A 22,091-nucleotide genomic window follows, 5' to 3' on the forward strand; every position below is an offset into this window, starting at 1 on the left:
GATACTGACTAATTTCATTGTCCCACTTGTGTTAGTGCAAATATATGTTGATGTTTGTGAGCTCGTTCTTCATTAGCCAATGCTGCCTAAACTCTTAACGCTTTGCGTGTGTTATTGTCCCATTGAATGAAGACGTGCAATTCAATTCAGCACACCAAAGCGTCAATTGGTTCCATTATACAACTTGTACAATGAAAATTGAACAAGGAAGTCAAGAGCCGGAAACAGAGACAGCCCGTCTTCAAAGTAAACAAACAAACTGTCTAAATAATGAACTTAATTCAGAACTGTCATAGGTTTTTTGCAATAAATTTCCAATGAACACTGGAATTACAATAGATTCTTGCGATTCATGTATGTAGCTATTTATCAACGTATTAATATTTGTTTAAGGTTACTTGAAGTTCATGCACGGACCGTAAAATTTACAAATTACGATACTTAAACTGATTTTAAAAAGTTGCAAAAGGCTACAATAAATTATATTCTTTCTTTACAGTGTTTTCTATGGTGATAACTATTTACACATATGTTGAACGTGTCCTATTATCCCACCATTAATGACAGCTCACAGGTTAACACAGACACAAACCCATGTGTTCTCAAATATCTGTAACGTTTGTATTTTTTTATGAAGGGTTTCATAATGCAATTTTTCCCAATCACACCAGATGTGACGTTCCAGATGATAATAAAATAAATGGTAGCTATAACCACAAACATCGTCACATACAGTATTCGGATTTCATGATCTTGGAAGCAAATATAGATTATATACCCAATAGATATCATATAATGAAAACGGTAGTAATGTTTTGTTTGTGCACAACTACAAGCATTTAGGGCAGTTCATTTCAATACCCAAACGATAGACAGGAATGGTGCTGGCATTGGAAGGCTGTGTATAGTGTAAATAAAAGACGATCATGGGATATAAAAGGTCTGTGTTGTGACTTTAGTCTCAGCGGTTTCTGTCTGTAGCTTTGTGAAAAAGACAAATGGTCTGCACAGTGCAGTTTCAGCCGAAGAGGGTTTTGCTGCTCTGTTTAGAATGCATTACTGGTTCCTATCCATTATGTGTGTTTGTAAGTTCATTTCCCGATCACTCTATATGCAAATCATTTTTTCTCCCTTTTTGTACATTTATTTGTCCATTGTTCATGGCTTTCATGAGTTTGGGTCATGGCAGCTGGTTAAGCATGGTAATCCAGACTTCTTTCTCTGCAGTCATGTCCTCCGGCTTCCACTGAGGGATTTTCTCGCTCCATTCATAGTATAGAGAACAACTTTAATGTGGAACAGACAGGTTCTGTCCTGTGGCGCAAAACATGTTGTAGTGATTATGATGTGACATTGAATATTGTGTGGATGATGTGCAGGAAACACAATGCTTTACCTATAGGCATGTGGTGAAATTGTAACTATAGTGTTTTTATCACAGGTGCTTTACAATTTGCCTCTCATCTCTCTATCTCTCTCTCTCTCATACAGAAACACACACCAATGGCAGCAGGAGAAGAGGGTTCAGTGTTCACTGTCATGCCAGAGGACATCTGAACATGTGTGCAGGAGGAGCCGGTGACTGAACTGCCAACTCCGTGTTTCCTATTATAGGCTTGAGTCCCTGAGCAACGTCCCTCTCATGCAAATGCAGGAAAACAAGCAACTGAAGCTGCAAAGAGGAAGCACAGTACTTACGCTTAATATTTAATTTAATGGAGCTTTTTTCTGTTAATTCAAAACTTGACATCGTCCTTTAAACATCCAAAATAAATTACTTAAACATTCAACACTGTGGAAAAAGAAGACAACAGGCAGTTGTAAAAACTATCAATGATTAACCACAAAGAAAGGCTGATTTCCCTTAAACACCAACATGTATATTACTGAGGTACACCCAATAATATTACAAAGGGGTTTCCTGGTGTACACAAATCTCATTCAGTAATTTACTCATAAAACTCTTAATGTAAATATGTGAGGTCCCATAATGACTCCAATAACGATCAAAGAGAAGGTACTCAGCTGGGTCCTGCAGACATCAAGTCTTTACAATCTCAGAGTCAGACCGACATACAGTACGTATGTTTATACGAGAGAGTGTGGTTAATCAGTTATGTCAAAAGTCAAAAGAACAAAAACAGTACTTAAGAAGGTTCTTCACAGTGAATCTGCTATTTGACGTCAAACAAAATTGTAACTGAAACTATCTCTATTATAAGGTGCATGTCTTATAGTCACAGTAGGTAATAATTTGAGGTTTACATAATTATTTTGTGGTGACGGTTTTTAGTCTAAAATCATGTAAAGCAAAGAGAGTAGATGCTATGACACTTTTCAGTTGAGATGATACACATCACTGAGAGAGAAAGAATTAATACCATATTTTTTTTCCAGATATCCAAAAAGCCCATTGAATTAACTACAAGAAAGACCCTTGGATTTTCCAGTACAGATTCAGTGTGAGAGCACCTCAGAGGTACAAGTATTTATGAAGAAATCAGTTAAAACATTAAAAAAACACTTCCTTTTTTCTAATTCACAATACAACATTATCACTGGTTGTGCCTATTTTAGGTATTCCACTTGTATAGCTGCAGGGCAGAAAGCTTAAGAAGAGGAACTTAGTTCATGAAAGCTTCATGCTTGAGTTTTTAACTTTCCATGGAGTCGAGGAACTCTTCTTCAGTGATGTACTCCAGCTTCCTCAGGACTGCGTCCGAACTGGCTGCTGGGTAGTCTGCTACTGGGCAGTGGGGCATAGGGTCGCTGTAAGGGGGAGGGCCCTGGAAGGAACAGCAAAGGGTGCGAAGGAAAGGCAACAGCTGGGTGATGGAGCGCAGGGAGCGTTCGGTGAGGAGGGGAAACTCCAAATGCTCTGTGGAAGATTCCTCACTCAGCCCATTCAGTGTCTGGAATAAAAGGTCAGGACATCATAATCAGAGTGAGGTGTGGTCATTTCACAAAACAAAACTTGGGTTGTTTTTTTAATCACACTACACTTCCATAAAAACACATTAGCTCTTGGAGTCTAATGCACCAAATAACACGGATATTTATTACATCATCACCAAACACAAAGTGACAATGCATGACAAGGGTCCCATTTACACCTGGTATAAACATGCGATGCGTATGACATCCAATCAGTGTGTTCTCATTATCTTGAGTGTGTCTTGAACTCAATATGAGTTGGCAACAAGACAAGACTCTCTAGGTAAGGTGGTAACTCCTACTACCTGCACCCTTTACAGGCCTTGGTTGAGTTAGCAGGTGGATGCAGAGTTCGGTGACCTTTCAGCTTGTTGGGCACATCAGATTTCTTTTCCTTAAGCATGTGGTCATGCTGTACACACAGAACTTACACCTGGCTAAGATCCGATCGCAATGCGAGCCTGACCACCTCCAAAATTTGGCCTGGCTGATGTGATTTGCACACATTTACATCTCTCATTACCATGCGTTCTTTCCTATCCAGATAATGTATCCAGATAGTATTTTAATGCTGGGTGGAAATGGGAGGTGTCCAAAACAAAAAACAAAAACACAGTTGACTTAAAGTAGGTTAAAACAAGTATTTTCAATGAGCTTAGTATAACTAATAGTAATTCTAAGCATCTCATCAAAATGACCATTGAAGAGTGTACACTTTTAAATGGAAATGACTGCAAGCCTGAATTTTACTCCAATTTTACTCCAGCCCACATACGATCTTACCCCATATCGGTGCTGTATCCCCTCCAGTACTCTGACAACATGGGGTATGCATTCCTGCTCGCCCTCTATCAGCGCAGTCTCCAGGCCATTGTAGCGGGTCACATCCACCTCAGGGACGAATGCCCAGCGATACCTGCACATGGACAGTGACACAGCAAAAGTAAGACAGACAATAACACCCAGACAAAATAACTTATGCAACATCAGAACTAAGACAAAAAAAGACCTAAAATATAAAAAATATCATATTTTTAAATTCTTTGGTTCTAAATTGGGCTCTTACATCTGAAAGAGTGGCATCCTTTCAGGGGGAAAAGCCAGGGAGGTGTCTAGAAACTTGCAGGCTGACAGGTACATGTCCAACTCTGCTTGAGAGAAATTCACTGGTCCATTTCTTTCAAGGGCTCCACGCACCACTTTAGCCAGCCTAGGTGGTACACGAGAATGCAAAAAAGTATTTTGAGTGAGAGCATCAACAGGATGTCAACAAAACAGGAATCTGTTAGTAAAAGAATGAACTCACTTTGAGACGTCTTTATCTACCTGCAGAGCTTTCTCTAGACGTGCAAATATGCGAATCTGAAGAAAAAAAAAAGAAGAAAAAAAAATCCATTATAATAATTAAAATAGACGCTGATACAGTATTGGCCCAGTGTATAAACCCAGGTTCTTACCAGTTCTGTCACCATGATTGGCCAAAGAGATGTCAGATGCTGGGATGAAATCCGCAACAGGAGAACACGAAACATCAGGAACATCTGGGCTAAAACAGCAGGGCTAGGGTTCATACGCAAAGCCTCCGTGAGACGCTCTGAAAGGAAGAGGGTTTTATAATCGGTAAAGAACACAATCAATCTTAATGTCTCTTTTTTAGTTAGATAAAAACTTAAATAATCATTCAGTAGTGGTAGCAGTACCACACCTTGGATGAGGGGCAGGTAGAGATGATACTGGTCGATTTCTCCACTGAACATGGCAAATGCCTGGCGCTTCAGCAGCATGGGTTTCTGATCTACATTAGCAAACAGTTTCAAGGAGCCACTCTGCATGCCTACATCACAGATAAATAATGGTTTGTAACAGCAAATAATCAAAAACATCTCTACAATTTGACCACGACACTTCCAGAAGAGATATTTTGACTGCACCGGTTAGAAAATAATTTCAATACATGACTTATTTGAATCCTTGGGATGGTTGAACTTTATTCTCTTTTGTATGAATTGATTATTTTCACAACCATCACTGTACATCCCTTTCCCAACATGTTTCATTCTACTCCAAAGTAATAAATGAACCTTCTGTATCACAGATTTGCTCACACCTCTAGAAGACAATTGTATCTTTACGACATCGCAAACATTTCCTAAAGGCTGTACTCACTCATGAGGTCTTTAAACATGGTCTTCTCATGAGTCAGCAGGTGGTCAATAATGGATTTCCAACTATAGAGAACACAGGGAAGTCAAGCAGAGGACAGGAGAAATTGGATGAATTTAACTTCATTTGTGTAATAAAATCAAATACACATGACAGACAAGACAGTTTCATTCTCTCATGAAGATATGGGGTATGTGTCCTTAGCTTTGACATGGTAATAAACATCTGTAGGATTAAACAGAACCCACACTAAATACGAACTGAGAACACCTAATCCATTTGGGCGACCAATCAAAAACATTCCTTCATTTTCATCCTTCTGTAAGCTCTGGTAATAAAATCCAACGTCTGAACAATTATATGTGTTAGAGCACAATCTGCACGCTCACAATACTTTGGTTTGAGTTTGAATGGATAGAATGTCATTTATTACACAAGGGATCACAAGTTTAACTGTCCTAGACAATATCTAAATAAATCCATCATATTATGCTGTTGGAGCGTTCCAAGGTAGGTTCTGGCTAAACCTCTGTTTATATAAGTTATTATGTCTCTTCTATGTGTGTATATCTTTTCATATTCCAAAAGTTCCTAACTGTAGAAGAGTGGTGCATAATTCTCTTGAATTAAATTCCCATCCAACAGACAAACAAACTAACCTGGGTGCACAGGAGGCATCCATGGTGAAGAAGAGGGGGTCCATGAAGAGCTCAAAGACCTCTTTCTTCCAGGCCCTTTTGGTATAGGCATACCCACTCAGACTGCTCAGCAGCTGAGCACCCGCTTCAAAGCTGGGCATGTTGTAGGCACTAGACGAGACAAAGACATAGTTAGAGGAACTCTTATTAACACTGAAGGGTCCACATCTGCTACTTTGAGATAACAACGCATCAGTACTTACCTGTGGTTCTTCAGGTATGGAAAAACATAGTACATGAGCCGAGAGATGAGAGGAACAGCTTTCTCCTTCTCATCACTGCGGTATACCATGTCCAGAAGTGGTGCCAAGATCTACACAGTGAGAAAGTGCGTTAAACACTACAAACGCACTCATGTAAGTAATGCTCAACATAAATCAAATCACAGAACCCTACCTCAGCCAGGAGTACAAGAGCTTGCACACTGTAAGCCGAGGGAGCTGAGGAGGAAACCATGGTGCTAGCTTGAGCCACTGACTCTGAAAAGGAGAAAAGGAGTGAAAGAATAGTGAGTTCACTTGAGTTCACACACCCATCACTGTCAGTATATGGAATAAAAATTAACCTGAATTTGAATAAACCATCTACATCTGTGCCTCTACCAGTATTACCACTTATCAGCGCTACTTTCAGATGGTACCCGGGGCTATTGCATCACCTGGGCCACTGGGTTTCCATGGATACGGGGACAGGTGTCTACTCTTAGGTCACATTTGAAAAGAAAGTAAAAAATATCAAATCCATCCATGGAATACTAAGGGTAAGTGCACCATAGCCAGAGCAGCATTTCCATGGCAACGGTGGTGATTTGTAATCTCCACTTGGTCCAATCTGGCTGGGGGCTATATTGATCCCCTGTGTTGATTTTCTCGACCAGTAGTCAGGAATTGCAGCTGAGGTCATGCATGCATGTATTTGTGTTAGAGTTATCGAAAGTTACCGCAGTGTTCACCATCCACCTCTGCGTCCTCAGGCTCGGCTGCTTCAGGGCACACCTGTGGCTGAACTTTGACCTCAAGGCTGCGGCTGAGCCAACTGGTCTGCTCCAGAGATGACCCTGCGATCCCACCTACTGCCTCCAGGATTCGCTGAGTGACCTCCTGCATGATAATGTCACCAAAAATTCACATATTTACATGTAATGTAGTTTACATGTCATTCAGTAACCAGGTTACAGTCAGCTTTCTCCAGCGAGGTGATTTCTTAACTGTCATGTAAATGAGAACCCTGGCTTCTGTAACTGGGGATTAGAGAAACCTGATTTCCCCTGTTGATTTCTCCTGCCATGTATAAAGGTAACCAGATTTCTAATTGGCTTTTTACAAATGTGCACATGCATGACACAACAGTGCAGACAAGGAAAGCAGCGGAGTAGACTGGCTGGATGAAAGGAGAGGTCATTACATGCAGCGATGCATCCTTGTATTTTAATTAAGCGTTCGACCACAATTGAAACTAACTCAACGTGGCTTATAGAAATCTAAATAAGTCAGTTTCCGCCCAAGTTGTTAAATTCAGACACTTTACGCTGTGAAGAGGAGCTCTGTTCTTTCTGTCCGCCTGCTGTCTCTCTCGCTGCGTTTCCAGTGTGCTCAGACACAGACACAAAATAAACTGTCTGGAAGCAGCATCTTCTCTCACTCTGATCTGTTATTGACCTGCTACATTTACTATGGTTCAGGTAAATGCATTCCCTGATTACCCATGTAACCTGGTTTCTCTGAATAACTTGGTTACTTAAGTGCATGTAAAACACACTGAATATCAACACAATGCTTCACACGAGCTCTCCCTTGCTATCTCAATCATAACTGTAGCAGTTGAACATGCATCATACCTGCAGGTCTCGAGTATCCTTCTTATTGTCCAGGTTGGGGAGCCTATTAACAAAGTCATTGAGGATTCTGCAAGATAGGAACGATAACTGAATATTATATTTTCCAAAAAGAAGTTAAAAAATGCATACAAGGAAAAATGTTTCGTTATTGTCATAAAAATATATTTTGATGATTGTTTGTCTGATCTGTTGAGTGCAAACATGGACTGCAGTGCATTTATTATACAGATTATTCTGCAATGTAGAGGTGCTACTACCACTAATCAGAGTGTGGAATAAGCAATGAATGTTTACAAACTAACCCCAGCAGCAGGAAATGCCCAGGCGGGGCCAGGTTGAGCTGAACAGACTCCCGCAACAGACTGAGAAGAGGAGCAACGTTTTCCTGCAGAGCCTGAGCTGAAATACTGCATCGCAAAAACAGACATTATTACATAAGTGAGTATTTGAGGAATGGCTGTATTAAACCCTGAGGTTTGGACTTTTGGCACTCTATTCTACTACTTACCTCTGGATGTAGGCGTAGCTGAACTGTAACATGGGGATATCTACCAAGACTGATTTCTAATGGAGAAGAAAAAAGTAGAGAATTGTTTTGAAAATCAGTGAAAAGAAACTTCCAGGATACAAGTTTCGAGCATCTGTGTGTGTGTGTGTGAGTGTGTGTGTGTGTGTACCTGGTCTCCTTTGATCTGATGTGGTTTTTTCACCACCTCTTTGACTAACTGTAGGATGGTGTCTGTATGCAAGGTGTTCAGTGATTTCACCAGATCCACAATGGTTAGACGAGCCTCACTGGCCACAGGTAAAACCTAAAAGAAGATAAGAGTGTAAAGATGCCACTCACTAAAGAAAATCAGTGACTTGGATGTGACTGTGCCCTTTCTTTATTTATAGACCCACTGCAGGTCTTACTTTGTTTTTATGTCTCCTTTTACTCTTCCTGCTGCTCCATACTACTCCCTGTGAAGCCATCAGCTGAATCCCATACTGCCCAGTCAGAGGGACCAGGAACTCCAGTATTCGCTGCCGTAGGATCTAAACATGCACACACCGTGAATGGATAAAATTTTCCATAATAATACATGCACGTGGCTGAGCAGGAGAAAATATGTGAGCAAATTAGTGGGTGAACAAACACATACAGCATAAACACCACAGCTACTACAGCATAAATATATTTGTAACACACACCTTGGTGCTTTTAAAATAGACAGAGGTAGAAGTGTGTCTGCTGCTCTGGCCAGAGTCAGATGCCCGCCTCTGAAACTCTTCCCTCATGACCACGCCCCATAACAATGCCATACTACTGAGCATGTCCGGTAGAGCCTCAATCACAGCGTTGCGTGCATTACGGACATCCACAGGATCACAGGCAACCAGGGACTGACAGAAAGAGAGAAGAAAATGAGCGTTGATATTATCATAGATAAACAATAATAAACAGATAATAAACCTGCGTGTATGTATGCTAACTCCTCACCCTCTTGTTGTCCAGTAGACAATAGTGTGTAATAGTGGTCAGGCCTTCTAGCAGAGTCAGAGGGTAGTCAGGGGCGATGTTCTCCCTCCTACCACTCAGGCTGATCAGAAGACACAATAATGAATCAAATATGTGATATAACCTGGTACCAGACATTCGCATTTTTATGCACAAGCCCAGAAAATAATGTACCCAAAAAGTTACAGAAAACCCTGGTGTCAAGCTTTTGGAGTTTTTCTCTATGACAACACATTGGACTAAAGCGTGGGTGCATTTTATTCATTGGAATCTTGTGGTGAAGATGGTGTGTAGTTTATAAGCACTTGGACATGTGATCTAATTCTCTTCACAAACGATGTTTCTGTTGCTCATTTTAATCTACAACAAAATCAAAAACAGCTGTTGGTGATATAGGATCAGGAGGTTTTCAGTCAATGTATAATTTGTCAAGGTTGTGGGAAGAGGAATCTGGTACAGACCAAACACACACACACCTACAGTCCAACTGTAACTGAGAGCCTGCGTTTTTAAGTGGTGCAATCTACCTCTGATTTGTCTTTCCTCCATCATGCTCGTACAGCTTTACCAGCTCGTCCAAGTTCCTGCAGATCTGACTGATGAGCGGAGCCACAATGATGCCTAATGAGCGTCCTAAGTAGGGCAGAGAGGAGCACAGCAGTGACACCCAGTGGGGGTGCATGGCATAGCCGTACTGCGGCTGCAGAGCCCTGGCTGCAGCAGAAACAAACATTCCTTGGGCTGTGATGGGGTGACTTTGGACGTACTGGGCTGCCTTGATGGACTGTTGGAAAAGGACTGCAGTTTGCCACTCACGAGCAAGGGGGGTGCTAGCAGTTGGCGACTCGCGAGGATCCCCTGGCTGGCCAGATGCTCCACCTGACCCAGCTGTTGAGACAACCCCACCAAGCCACACATGGTACTCCAGGACTATGAGAGCCTGAAGGAGTTTGAGTAATTCCATTTGTAAGGGGTATTGTTCCTGCCCCACTCCTGATCCAAGATTCACCAGGCTCTCCTCTGACAGGCCTCCCTGTTCATCCAGGAGCTCCACATTTCTGGGTGGTCCCTTGTCTATTCCCTTCTGGCTGACATACATGGATGCAGAAAGTGTAAGCAGAGCATATTGCTGCACTTTACATCCTGAGAGGAGTCTGCGGATGGACTCCAGACTGGCCCCACTGGCCTCTTGTCCTCGTGCCATGCAGCTAAGCTGGTTCACCATTCGGGTGAGCACCTCCACACTCTTCACCTGAACCTCCCTGTTCCCCTGCAGGTCAAGAGGTCCAAGGCTCAGGTACGAAGGGTAATGAGAGCGCAGGAATCGCAGGCACAGGGACACCAGCAGTTCAATGAGAAGGGATGGAGGCACAGAGGGGGAGGAGGAGGGGGAAAGCAGGCAGCCGTAGAAGCCTTTGCCATCCTGAGCCTGTTGATGTCGCTGTAACAGATTAGAAACCAGGTTTAAATGTGCAGCAGAGCTCGTGTCCAGAGAGGTGGAGGAGAGAGCATCCACCAGAGGGCACTCAGCACTGCTCCTCAGCAGGCTGTCTAGCAGTGCCAGGCCTTGGAGCAGATGGCGCCAGCCGCCCGCCACAGGATACAGCAGTACATGTCGGAACAGAGAGTCGATGGCCTCTCTCTTCTCACGCTCCTGTTTTAACAGGCGAGACCTGGCCATGGCCTCCAGCTCTAAATCCTCTTCATCTTCACTTGACAGTGAATCGGAAGCCTGTGTGTGCTCAGACTCTACCCTCCTCAGGCCATTGACCACGCCTCCTTCCTCAATGCTGCGGTATGGAGCGGAGCCAGAGCTGGAGTTCTCTGTGGATACCTGGGCACCACTGGTGTCAGCTGACTCTGTGTGTTCACTCTCCGCCTCCTCCTCATCCTCCGCTCTATCCTCCTCCTCTTCTGTCTCTTCGCTCTCACTCCTTGACAGCACTAAAGAGTCAAGTGGCTTGACCAGCTCTGGACCGCTGTCTAACTCTGCCCACAGGGATTCCCGGTCCACAATGTTGGTGAGATTTAAGGTGGTGACCTCTGTCGCCATGGCATCCGCAGATGTCCCAGATGTTTTGGTGGAACTTCGACTTCTGCTGCTTAGAACCTTCAGGTTACCTTTAAAGCAAAAGGTATATCAGCTTAATAAAGCATACAGCCAACCTAAAAAAGTTGATTCTGAAACTCACATTTAATTCACTCATACAACATACATACTGCGGATACATAGACTTACCAGCGGTGAGATTTTGTTTGATGCTGTGAATAGAACAGCGCTGGGTGGAGGGATGAAGCAGCAACAACAGAATAGGCTCCAAGATTCGAATCACGTCACTGAGGGACAGAGCCCTGACCAGCCAGCACTGAGCCGCTGCACGTATTGAACCATCGGTGCAGCTCAGGCTGTCCACCACAACACACAGAGACCTGAGAGAGACACACATTTCAAAAGCATTTGGACAGTTGTTAGAGAACAAATATGCAACCGCTGTCAGAATCAAGTGCTACTGCTTCAATTAAGGTTTCACTCGTCACACTGAGGGACACTTGCATAAAGTTTTCTCAGCTTTGTTGTGCTAGTTCCCACTTTGCCTCCTTGAGCAGCAGGTTAATCCACTATCAGAGCAGCACTGACCCACATGTAGGAGGTGTGAACTACATAAACAACATAAGACAAGTGTTGAGACGAAATATAAAGTCTTCAGGAATGACAAAGACTCAGTATATATATTAACAGACACTACCCTCCATTTGTCTTAAATGTATCCCACTTTTCAACTGCGCACTAACCGGTCAAAGGAGCGATTGAGAGACATGGTCCTATTGGACTGGATCTCCCGGGTCAGGTGCCATAACACTGTGAAACGGTGCAGAGCTTCCAGTCTAACAGCCTGGGGCAGAAAAACACAAGGCAAAACAATTAGCTTATTTGCTCAACTGATTACATTTCCAAGTCGGTCTGTTTGCGCGTCCCAGTTAAACTGACACATCTAGAGGATGCTGGGAAAAAATGTAAAAGTGAGAACAACTTGTGGTTCAGTGAGTGCAGACATACACACCTTGTCTTTGTGCATCAGCGCCTGACAGATGATGTCTTCACAGATTGATGATGATGGGGCCAAACAGTGAAGCCTGTAAAAGAGTTCCACACAGGAAATGTGCTGCTCTCTCCGCTCCATGTCCAGCTGGCTCCACAGTACCTGGGACACCCTCTGGGTAACAGCACAGAATCACAAAATCTTAAAATACCACATTTATATGACAGCTCTGAGTGATTCAGACATTTTGATTATCTTACCTGATAGAAATCTGTGCCCTCCTCTATGGCCCGTAGCACAGCTGGGTAGATGGGAGGCACAGTGACCATCTGCAGTCGCCCACTCAGAGGGTTAGAGTCAGAGGTCTGGTAGCGTCTGTGCTTGTCCTGGATGACCAGTGCCAAGGACTGGGAGTGGTTGATAAGTTCCAACAGGGAGGCCACTGCTGTGTGTTGGATGTTATAGTCCCTGGACAGGCAGCACAGCGTCATCAAGGACCTCAGCCATACTGGCAGGCTGTCCACGTCACTGCCTAAGGAAAACAACAACATATTAATTACTTTTTTGTGGGTTAAAGCATGTAGATGACAGTCATATTAAGTCAGCTGCATGAATACAACCCATCTGTGAGCTGACCTGTGTGGCCAAACATGTCTGTGTGGAGAGCCAGAGTCTCCTCTTCACTTAGGTAGACAGGGAAGGTGGTGCACTCCAGCAACAGGTGGCAGGTGGCGGTGAAGGCCTGTCGACAGGCCTCAGAGATCTCTGCCCTGCCTCTGGGCATGAAGCCTGCCGCCCAGTCCAGACATCCTAACTTCCCACGTTCCTTTTTCTTTTCCACTGGGGCCGCTGAGAGCTGGGCGTCAGCTGTAGGGCGAGGTTTAAGTTTGTTTGGAGTGAACAGTCCAGTCAGTTTGTCTTTAATTTCACGTCCGCCTATGCTCATCAACAAAGTCTTCTGATCCACAGAGGCATCAGTTAGGTCAGGCTGGGGTGCTTCCTCAGGTCCCCTGATGTCCTCCACCTGCACGAGCAGGTATCTGAAACACGACAGGGGTGAAAAGATTTAGAGATCACAGTTCGCCCACAGAGAGGTCCATTCATATTGCAACTAATGTGACAGTGACGCAGTAGTTTACCTTGTGGTTATGAAGGACAGTATATCCTGCAGACACGAGGTCATTGTGTCTACACTGCCTCCCTTCCTCCACACTCCTTCACCTTCTTTGCAAATTCCATTCCCCTCAGCCCCCATCCCTGGTGGGAGATGCTGCTCTGACGGTGAGGCACTGATCCCCAATCCGCTGTCCTCAGACCTGAGCGCTGGGTAAATACCATTTGCAGGCTCTGCCTCATCAACTCCATCTCTGTTCAGCTCTTCATCTCCATGGTGACCATTAACCTGATCAACGCTGCCATCCTTCTCTCCCTCCTTTTCAACCTCCTAGATAAAGCAAATTTTTTTTGGTGAGGCACAGTCAAACATTAAAAATATTTTAAAATAAATTGGTACAAATGAATAAAATGTCTAACCTGCACTTCTTTGCCTTCCTCGTCTGGTGTCTGTAAGTCGCTCTCTTCCGTGTGAGCCCCTGCCTCAATGTCTAAGTAAGCCACAGGCATTTGGATCTTACTGAGGACCTTGAAGCAGGCACGCAGGCTGTGTGTGACATCCTCCAGGCTAATGGAGTCCATGTGGCTGCGCAAGGTCCGCAGCATGATACCCAGCATCTCTGGGAGGAACTGGAACTGGATGTCAGCATGGAGCTCCTGCGGATAAAAACAAACAGGTAGAACATATTGTTTCTGTACTAAAAAAAAAATTCAGGTTTGTATTTGTTTGTTTTGTTTTGGAGCCGACTAGCAGAGGGATGCAGTTTTGCTCAGTAAGAGAAAACAACCAAAGAAGAGTTCAGTCTCTTGCCCAATATGGACATGAGGAACTGGGGATCGAACCAACATCCACAGGACCAACCTGTGGTCAGTGGATGTCGTGTTCTACCTCCTGAACCAGAGCCACTAAATTATTATCTGTTGTACTGGGTCTAAAACACACACCCCTCTGTCTTTTTCTGGTCTTAGTTTTACTGCCACCAACTTTGTTATACAAGGAAGGGAACTACTGATGTGCAGGCGTGTGTGTGCGCGCATGTGTGTTGTTTACCAGAGGAAGAACATCAAGCAGGAAAATGATGAGAGTGCACATCTCTGTAACAGAGGGAGCAGGATGACTGCGGTCCTGTAGAGGAGGTGTTGGTGGGTCATCTTTGCCACTAAAGAGAAAGAATTGAATAAAATTATCCTGTCTTGAGGATAAACAAAGAAAAGCACATAGGCAGTTTCTGTCACCACTAAATTCTGCATATTCAACACCTGGCAGACCTAGGTTTTAGAGATAAACATGCAGTCAAACTTTCTGTCAGTCAACCCTGTCGTACCTGAGAGAAGTGCAGAAGCGTCGCATCATGTACTCCCACAGGTATTCACTGTTCATGGAACTGGCGAGCATATTCACCGTCTTTATGATATCTGATGCATTCTTGTTCTCTTTTATCTTGCTGTTTAGGAAAACAAAGCAAAATCACCATCTGTTTCTGTGTTCACTTGGTTGCCATTTTGTCACATGTTCAGTGAAATATGTATTCAATAGTGAACGCCATCACATCTGTGTTATCATCTATGACTCTCACCTGGCTAGCTGGTTGCCTGAGAGCCCTGAGCTGGTGATGGTGTCCTCGCCCAGCATCTCTCGACAGTAGCTGTAGAAAGCTCGGACCACCTCCAACAACACACTGCTCAAAACAGCTGGACCTGAGCAGAAACATCATCATTACAACAGTGAACCAAGCTTAGAGTAAGGCCGAGACATTGACAAAGAGAGGTGGATCAAGTAATACCAACCGATCTCCGGTTTATCCAGCAGGCTGATGATGATGCGAAAGGGCCTGAGGTATCCAATCACAGTCTCTGGGTCACTCTCCACATCCTTCTGTTTGAGGATGTTAATCAGAGCCTGAAGTCACAGAAATGAGCAGATGAGAATGAGAGAAAAAAGAGCCAAACATACATTAGTACTCTGTTCAAATAGACACACCTGACCAAGACGTTACATGTGAATTAAGGCTCCTATCATTTACTGTAGTTGCAAAGTAACTCTTTTCACTCAGAAACGTATTATTTAAAACCTTTAAAGGAATTGTTTAGTTTAGACATTTGTTTTATATAGGACATATTTGTGTAAATCAGCTTATTTGCTTTTTTTTTTATTTTTTTTTTTATTGTCTTCTTATGTGGTCTGCTGGTTGCCTGAAACCTCACAGTTACTGCTCCTGGCCAAGAAACAGTCTTACACATAAACACTGTAAACCCACTAGACACTAAGCTTTAGTGGTGCTTGTAGATAGTTTTAGTTACCTCAGGTCACAGGTAGGCTAGCTGCCCCCCCCATTTCCAGTCATTATGCTATGCTAAGCTAAGCTAAGCTAACTGGCCAACTGTACCTTAATAATTACCGTACCAACATGAGAGTGATATTGATTTTCTTATCCAACTCTGAGCAAGAACATGAATAAGCATATTTCCCCAAATGTCAACATTGACAAATCAGGTTATAATAAAAAACATATACATACAGTATATTTATGTATTTTTACGAGTTTGGTGCTTGTGTGCTAGAATATGAGTGAGTTACCTGTACAAGGAAATCTCTAGAGTAGGTGTTGAAGTAGTACGATGTATGTTCCTCTATGGTGGTGGAGAGGGTGGGGTGTGGTGCCACCATTTCTCCTTTTGTGTCTGTGCCTGAAAATAACATACATACACATGAGGACCAACATTAGCAAGTGATACATGATGATTGTGTGATACACACGATTCATCAGTAAAGTGAGCACCTAGGAGCCAGGCGTAGAGGCGTCTGTTAAGGGACATGTCTCTGCGGAGCAGTGTGAGGGAAGCTGCGGACACCACAGTGATCATGTCCTCCACACTCAAAGCAATACAAGTCTCCGCTGGGTCCTAAACCAACAACACAAACAGTGACCGACAGTAAGCTGAGGCACAACAGGAAAGAATGGCAGAGTAATTTTACGACAGTGGTAAAGTTCAATGGAAAAGAGTCAGAAAACAAGACAGTTATACACAATATTTTCATTAAAAAAATGTTAAGCTATTGACTATATCTGACATATATTACACACAGTGATCTAACTAAGACTCGGTTAAAGAAGATTTTCACATTTTCCATCACTAAGTGTATCTTTTCCACGACAATCCTCGGGTGTACAACATATTCTGTGTTTCGAACAGCAGCAAAGGGTTTTGTTGGGCCTCAGTCCATTCAAATGGTAGAGACCACAAGTTCTTTTGTTCTACACACAATGGAGGCCATTTGAACCCAGTCCCCCAGAATCCTTTACCTTTCACACCTTGCCAGAAAAACAAGAGAGAAGGGTGTATATGTGTGAACCTACCAGGCATGTGGCAAAGGGGAAGAAGAAGAGCAGGATTTCAAGCATGTTCCTCTGCACCAGGACGTTTGAATCTTGCAGAGAAAGACACACCGACTTCACCTGGACACAGAAAGAAGCCGAGAAGTTCAGGCACATGACAAAAGGTGGTGATGGAGCAAACTGTAGAACTAAACGGAAACATGATTGCAATCAGTCCATAATACAAAAATATCCCCATGAGAGTAGATTTTGATTATTAAATGTTTTTCATGTCACATGTGAGCAGTGAGACAAACACAAACACTCACCACTAGGGGGTGGTCGTAGCCTAGCATGTGCGTCTGCTGGTGCAGGGACACCATGCGGTCAAAATGTGTGACAATGAAGACTGAGGCGGGCAGCCGCACCATGGGGCTCACCACCATACTGCCCCATAGTGCACCGTAAAAGACCTGCTGACCCACCAGCAGTGACAACTTGAGCAGCAACGCATCAGTCCTGGATAGAGAGAGAGAGAGAGAGAGAGAGAGAGAGAGAGAGAGAGAGAGAGAGAGAGAGAGAGAGAGAGAGAGAGAGAGAGAGAGAGAGAGAGAGAGAGAGAGAGAGAGAGAGAGAGAGAGAGAGAGAGAGAGAGAGGACAAAATGGAGAGAGAACTCACTGACATGTGTTCAACAACATATCGACTAATTAATCTATATTTCTGACAATAAGAAAGATATTCTTCAGGCTTATCCTTTAAATTTAAAAACAAGAACAAAAGAAAGGTTTGACATAATTTCTGTCTTTTTTTCCTGACAAAAAGAAGTGGTGTGTACCTGTCGTAGACTTCCAGTCCCTCCTCCAGGCCTGGCAGGAGTCCTGTTATGAAGGCCTGAAGACTGGGCAGCAAAGCCCTCTGCAGCGGGAGATAGTAACGTTCATACAGAGTCAGCAGCACAGGCTTCACTGCCATGGCTGCATGGCCCAACAGCGGGAACAATCCTGAGCTAAAAACCAGATAGACACACAGGTCATAAAAACACCCCACTTATAATCAGGCCAGCACAATCCTTGAAGCAGTAAAAGATTGAAGCTATTTTTTTTTCCACCTGTAAATGAACAGATCCTTGGCCAGCCATTTTGTTCCAATGATTTTGAAGATGACCTCATAGGTCTCAAGAGCCTTGAGGTGTACGCCGCTGGGCAGGGCCGGGTGTAGGCACTGTGCCAGACGCTTCCCTATGATCAGCCTCTTGGGTAGGAGTGAGTAACGGAGGTTACTCTGCAGGGCCTGACAGAAAGAGAGAGACAATGAGGAGAGAGTGGATCGCCCATCAACCAAAGAGCTAATGCACCGAGAGACAATTTAGCAAAACCATAGAACAAATAAAATAAAGCCAAAAGACACACTGGATGAACAGGATTTTGTGCATAACATGAAATTTTTATCTCCCTCATCTTCTCTGTGTACTTTAAGGACTAATTTTTGTGCATCAACACACAAAGACACTCCAAAGTAAATATATGCCCCAAATAAATGGCCAGAAGACTTGAGCAATAAAGCTGTATAACACAGAGAGTCAAGATGAGAGAGAAGAACTTCCTCATAACTACAGAGAACTCAAACACACATAGCAGCTGTGAAACTCACACCTGCAAAATATAGATACAGAAAAAGGAAATACTGATGTGAATTCAGTGAATTCATTAACAGCTACAGTATTTCGGGTCATCTTAGTTCACCATACCGTACCTTATTGAGCTTTCCCAGGGAGGAGATAAGATCTGCCCACTCACTCGAAGACTCAAAGTTTCGCAGCGCTTTCTCAATGACTGCCGCATAGCTACGGTAACGGTAGTCATTCTGCAGCTCTAACTCCTCAGGATCCATATTATATCAGTCTGATCCCAGCATGTTCAGCACAACGTGTCTGGAGAAGAGGCGAAACAAATGAGAGGTTTTGAGGAAACAAACAGCGAGTTTATCAAGCTCAAAAGAGTTCTGCGAAAGTATCTGTCTGTCTGCAACCTGCTGGATTTCCCTCTGCCTCTGAGGCTTGTTTATAGCAAATAAAATTAGCCAATTTAGCTCTGTTCACTGACATACACAAGCTCCAGGGCGAAAGGAGACAAATGTCCTCATTCATGAATGGTCAGTGTTTGTCTGATTGACCTGTCTCTCAGTCTGAGGAGGGAGGAGTCCTCACACAAACTCTGTATGCACTTCTAGAGAAAAACAAGTTATGGACTGGGTACAAACATACACAGGGATACAGTTTGTTTACGTCGTCTACACAGTGAAACTTGAAGCCTCATTAGTTGAGAATGAATTGAAAAAACAGTCACAAATTATGACCTTATAAAGCTGTTATAACAAAGATGTCGGGAAAAAGTGGCCTTTTTACACATCCACAGCAGAGACAGACCAACATAACCATTTGTTTGGAATTGTGTTTCTTGCCAAATGCTGAATCCAGTAGTCACCCTCCTTGTCTTCTCAAGGGAAATATCTGGCTCTTTAGCTGCGAAATGTTCCACTAATGTTCACCATCTACTTCTCTCTGCTCATTGGTAATGTGCAGGTAGGCTTCACTGGTTTTATCAGAGCTTTTTTTGTTGGAAACATCTGCCTGCTGTGGCTGGAAATGACAGTGATGAGAGTGGTGAGCCAAAAAGTAAAGTTGCGGCCCATAAAACCAAAAGAAAGGAGTTAAAATATGCTTAAAAACTCGGTTCTGACCCGCTGCTAATTCTGCGGGTTCATCACTAGAAGCAACCACTTTGACATTAGATTTAGTCATTTAATCCTTTGTTTATATAATAATGTTGATTTATGCAGATTTAAGAGGGTCCTGTGGAAGAACTAAGACATGGGAAAGATCTAATTTTAGGCTACACTAGCAAAAAATAGTAGTAGCTTTCTTTCTTTCAAGCACATGGCAAAGGCGGTGGTGTGAGAGCGTGAGTGTGTGCATGTGTGTGCATGTTGTGTATTTGAATACAGCTAGAGATGGGTGGGGGGGTAGGATGGCAGGATTAGAGGAGCACAGACATCTGGACTCCCCGTGGCTGAGCTGATGGAGCTTTACCATCGTGGACAAGCCTGGCGACACGTGCTCAGGTTGGCAGCGCGTTAGTGCTGAAACAAACAGGTGACTCTTCAGAAAAATGATCAATGATAATTTAATAACTGACTACTCTTTTACCCAGCAGCTGCTGGTTAAACTTTTGAAAATGTGATGGTTTGCTGATTTAAATCTCTACAAAGTAAATACTGTGGGTTCTTTGACACTTGAATGAAAATAAGCAATTTAAGGACACTAGTTTAGCCTCTGATAACTTGTGATGGGCAGATCTGCAGTACAATAATAAAGTAAAAAAAGAAATTAAGTAAAAACCTAACCCAGCTCTAGACCTGTTGGAATAGGATGGAGAAAGAGGTTGTTTGGCGGTTTGTTTCTTGTGAAGACAAAACTGTATAGTGAGACAGTCAGCAAGTGAGAGAAAACTGGGGTCATAATAAGTAAAAAGAGTGAACAACAAACTGCCAAGTGATGAAGAGTGATGGAGAGAGCATCTCTCCTCTCATCTCCTGAGTGGACCGTGCAAACTGTCAGCAAGTAAACCTCATCAGTGATTCCCAAACTCCTTCCATGAACCAATGACACTGTGGTACCTTACTAAAGATGCAAATATTCAAATATGAACCCAGGGTTGCCACCATGGAGCCAAACCAACCCTTTTAGTTACATTTAGTTATCAACTAGTGACGACATTTTACATTTGAAAAATGCATTTGTTGCCATCTTGTAAATGTAACTGTGTCACCAGTGCAATATTTAATTAATAAAATAATTTAACTGTATATAATTATGTGATATGTGTCACAATCAACTTTGTTTAAAGACGTCAATTTCCTTTGCTTACATGCAGCCATTTCTGGTATCATTTACATTGAGACCTTTCATCACGTTGTACAAACCGTGCTTAGAAGTGATCAAATTGCTGAAATATAAACCCTTCTTACCAATGAAAGCGACATGCGGGACTCGTGACCTCAGCATTTGTAAGCCCTGGCTACCACGCTGTCAATGGTGGATTAAACTTTCCATTGTGCTTTTCCCCCCAGTGACAGCTTTGATATTAATATTTCAGTACTTGAAGACAGCATGTGAAAGCTGAATCCGTCTAAATGGCAACTATCCTTTCATTAAGTGATCGAATCCTACACAGATCTTACTCAGATGTTTCGATGCACACAGACCACAATTCTTCTTGCAAAAAGACAACCAAGCAAATGAGGATCCTAAACACCCTGCTTAGTCACAGGTGACAGCTTGATAATCAAATTATGTTGGCCTAGCAGAACTGTGTACATTCACACTTCCCCATTGTATGCATCAGCAAAACACCAAGTGCAATAAAAAAAAAAAAAAAAAAAAAAAGAAGAACTATGCATTTCTACAGGCTGCTGCTGAGCAGAGGAGTGTGTGCTTTGAGGGTGGACACTATGGCACACAACAAGCCCAGCTGTGGACTGTGTCACCTGACTGACACCACCACTACAACAGGCTTTAATGTGACGTGTTGTGAGATTGCACACGAGCAGACACTGCATGCAACATAAACTGAGGCCAAGGAAGCAGTTGGCTGCTGCATCTTAAATGGCCTGTGATTATACTGTAGCATCAGTGGAGTCTACTGCTCAGTATTATGTAACTGCACGACCTCAGACCACAGGCTGGATGATAACATCTCTGCTTAAAAGACTAGATATTTCCACTGTAGTGATATATGCTTGTGTACAGCTAGCTAGCTTATTTAACCAATACTACAATTGAATTATTCGAAGATATAGCCAGCTGGCTATTAATAACGTAACTTTACACACATTTAAATGGCACGGTTTCATTTTTATTTTTATTTTTAAATGAAGACAGCATGTGCCGATTGGAAAAACAGCACCGCCGTAAACAAAAATTAGCCAGATATCAGGTGCATCAATGACTCACCAACTGCGAAACGAGCCCAGGACGAACCGGAACACACTCGCTTCAAAGCAGCACGACTCCAACAAGTCCGGTCCTCATGGTGAATATCCCACGCTACCGTGGCCCGAAGAAAGGTGGTGGCAAACCGGTAATTTGTTCTGAGGATGCGTGTATATGTGTGTGGTCCGCAACCATCGCCAGAGTACCAGGGCTGATGATAGTCACAACCAACGGGGCGGGATCCTCAAACTCAGCTGATACAGAGACTTGCGCGGACGCGCGGTTCACTTCCGCCCAGAGAAGGGGTGGGGCGGGGGTATTTTGAAGAGTAAAGGGGATGTTTGTTTTTAAACTGTCATTAAGAAGTCAACACACGACGAACTTTTACTTAATTCTCGCCCGGAGCAAAAAGAAACCAGTTTCTCTCCGTGCAGCTTTAAAAATTAGATGTAGACTTTACTGTGAACTCACTGCCCTCCGGCTTTGGTATAGTCC

At 43.2% G+C, this 22,091-nt stretch overlaps 1 protein-coding gene across 2 annotated transcripts; it reads right to left on the reverse strand.

Annotated features, from left to right (window-relative positions):
- Nucleotides 1-1,694: 1,694 nt before the first annotated feature.
- Nucleotides 1,695-21,851, reverse strand: dop1b (DOP1 leucine zipper like protein B). 2 transcript variants are annotated; one of them, XM_056389389.1, is made up of 38 exons: nt 21,618-21,851; nt 18,359-18,536; nt 17,715-17,896; nt 17,442-17,612; nt 16,934-17,123; nt 16,647-16,745; nt 16,068-16,191; nt 15,866-15,975; nt 15,076-15,187; nt 14,865-14,985; nt 14,613-14,732; nt 14,339-14,447; nt 13,708-13,944; nt 13,314-13,618; nt 12,811-13,214; nt 12,435-12,706; nt 12,196-12,348; nt 11,927-12,027; nt 11,373-11,563; nt 9,661-11,254; nt 9,116-9,215; nt 8,827-9,018; nt 8,548-8,670; nt 8,310-8,444; nt 8,141-8,196; nt 7,935-8,039; nt 7,633-7,699; nt 6,736-6,895; nt 6,192-6,274; nt 5,999-6,108; nt 5,757-5,906; nt 5,101-5,162; nt 4,640-4,729; nt 4,392-4,528; nt 4,241-4,296; nt 4,001-4,144; nt 3,718-3,850; nt 1,695-2,912 (listed from the first exon to the last, which is right to left on the reverse strand). In XM_056389389.1, exons 2-38 carry the CDS (start codon nt 18,494-18,496, stop codon nt 2,655-2,657), a joined length of 6,894 nt encoding a protein of 2,297 aa, XP_056245364.1. In that variant the 5' UTR covers nt 18,497-18,536; nt 21,618-21,851; the 3' UTR covers nt 1,695-2,654. The 2 variants fall into 2 exon arrangements, with proteins under 2 accessions (XP_056245364.1, XP_056245363.1); XM_056389388.1 differs by having other exon boundaries at nt 4,640-4,768.
- Between the last annotated feature and the right edge of the window lie 240 nt (nt 21,852-22,091).

Source organism: Seriola aureovittata, chromosome 11 (genome assembly GCF_021018895.1).
Source record: "Seriola aureovittata isolate HTS-2021-v1 ecotype China chromosome 11, ASM2101889v1, whole genome shotgun sequence".
Taxonomy (NCBI): Eukaryota; Metazoa; Chordata; class Actinopteri; order Carangiformes; family Carangidae; genus Seriola; species Seriola aureovittata.

Bases quoted from the DNA above. Each gene is read 5' to 3' on its own strand.
- dop1b (XM_056389388.1), bottom strand. From the start codon at position 18,496: ATGGATCCTGAGGAGTTAGAGCTGCAGAATGACTACCGTTACCGTAGC. The intron at 17,613-17,714 runs GTGGAAAAAAAA...TCTGGTTTTTAG, and splicing joins AAGGATCTGTTCATTTACAG to CTCAGGATTGTTCCCGCTGT. The intron at 8,197-8,309 runs GTACACACACAC...CTTCTCCATTAG, and splicing joins ATCAGATCAAAGGAGACCAG to AAATCAGTCTTGGTAGATAT.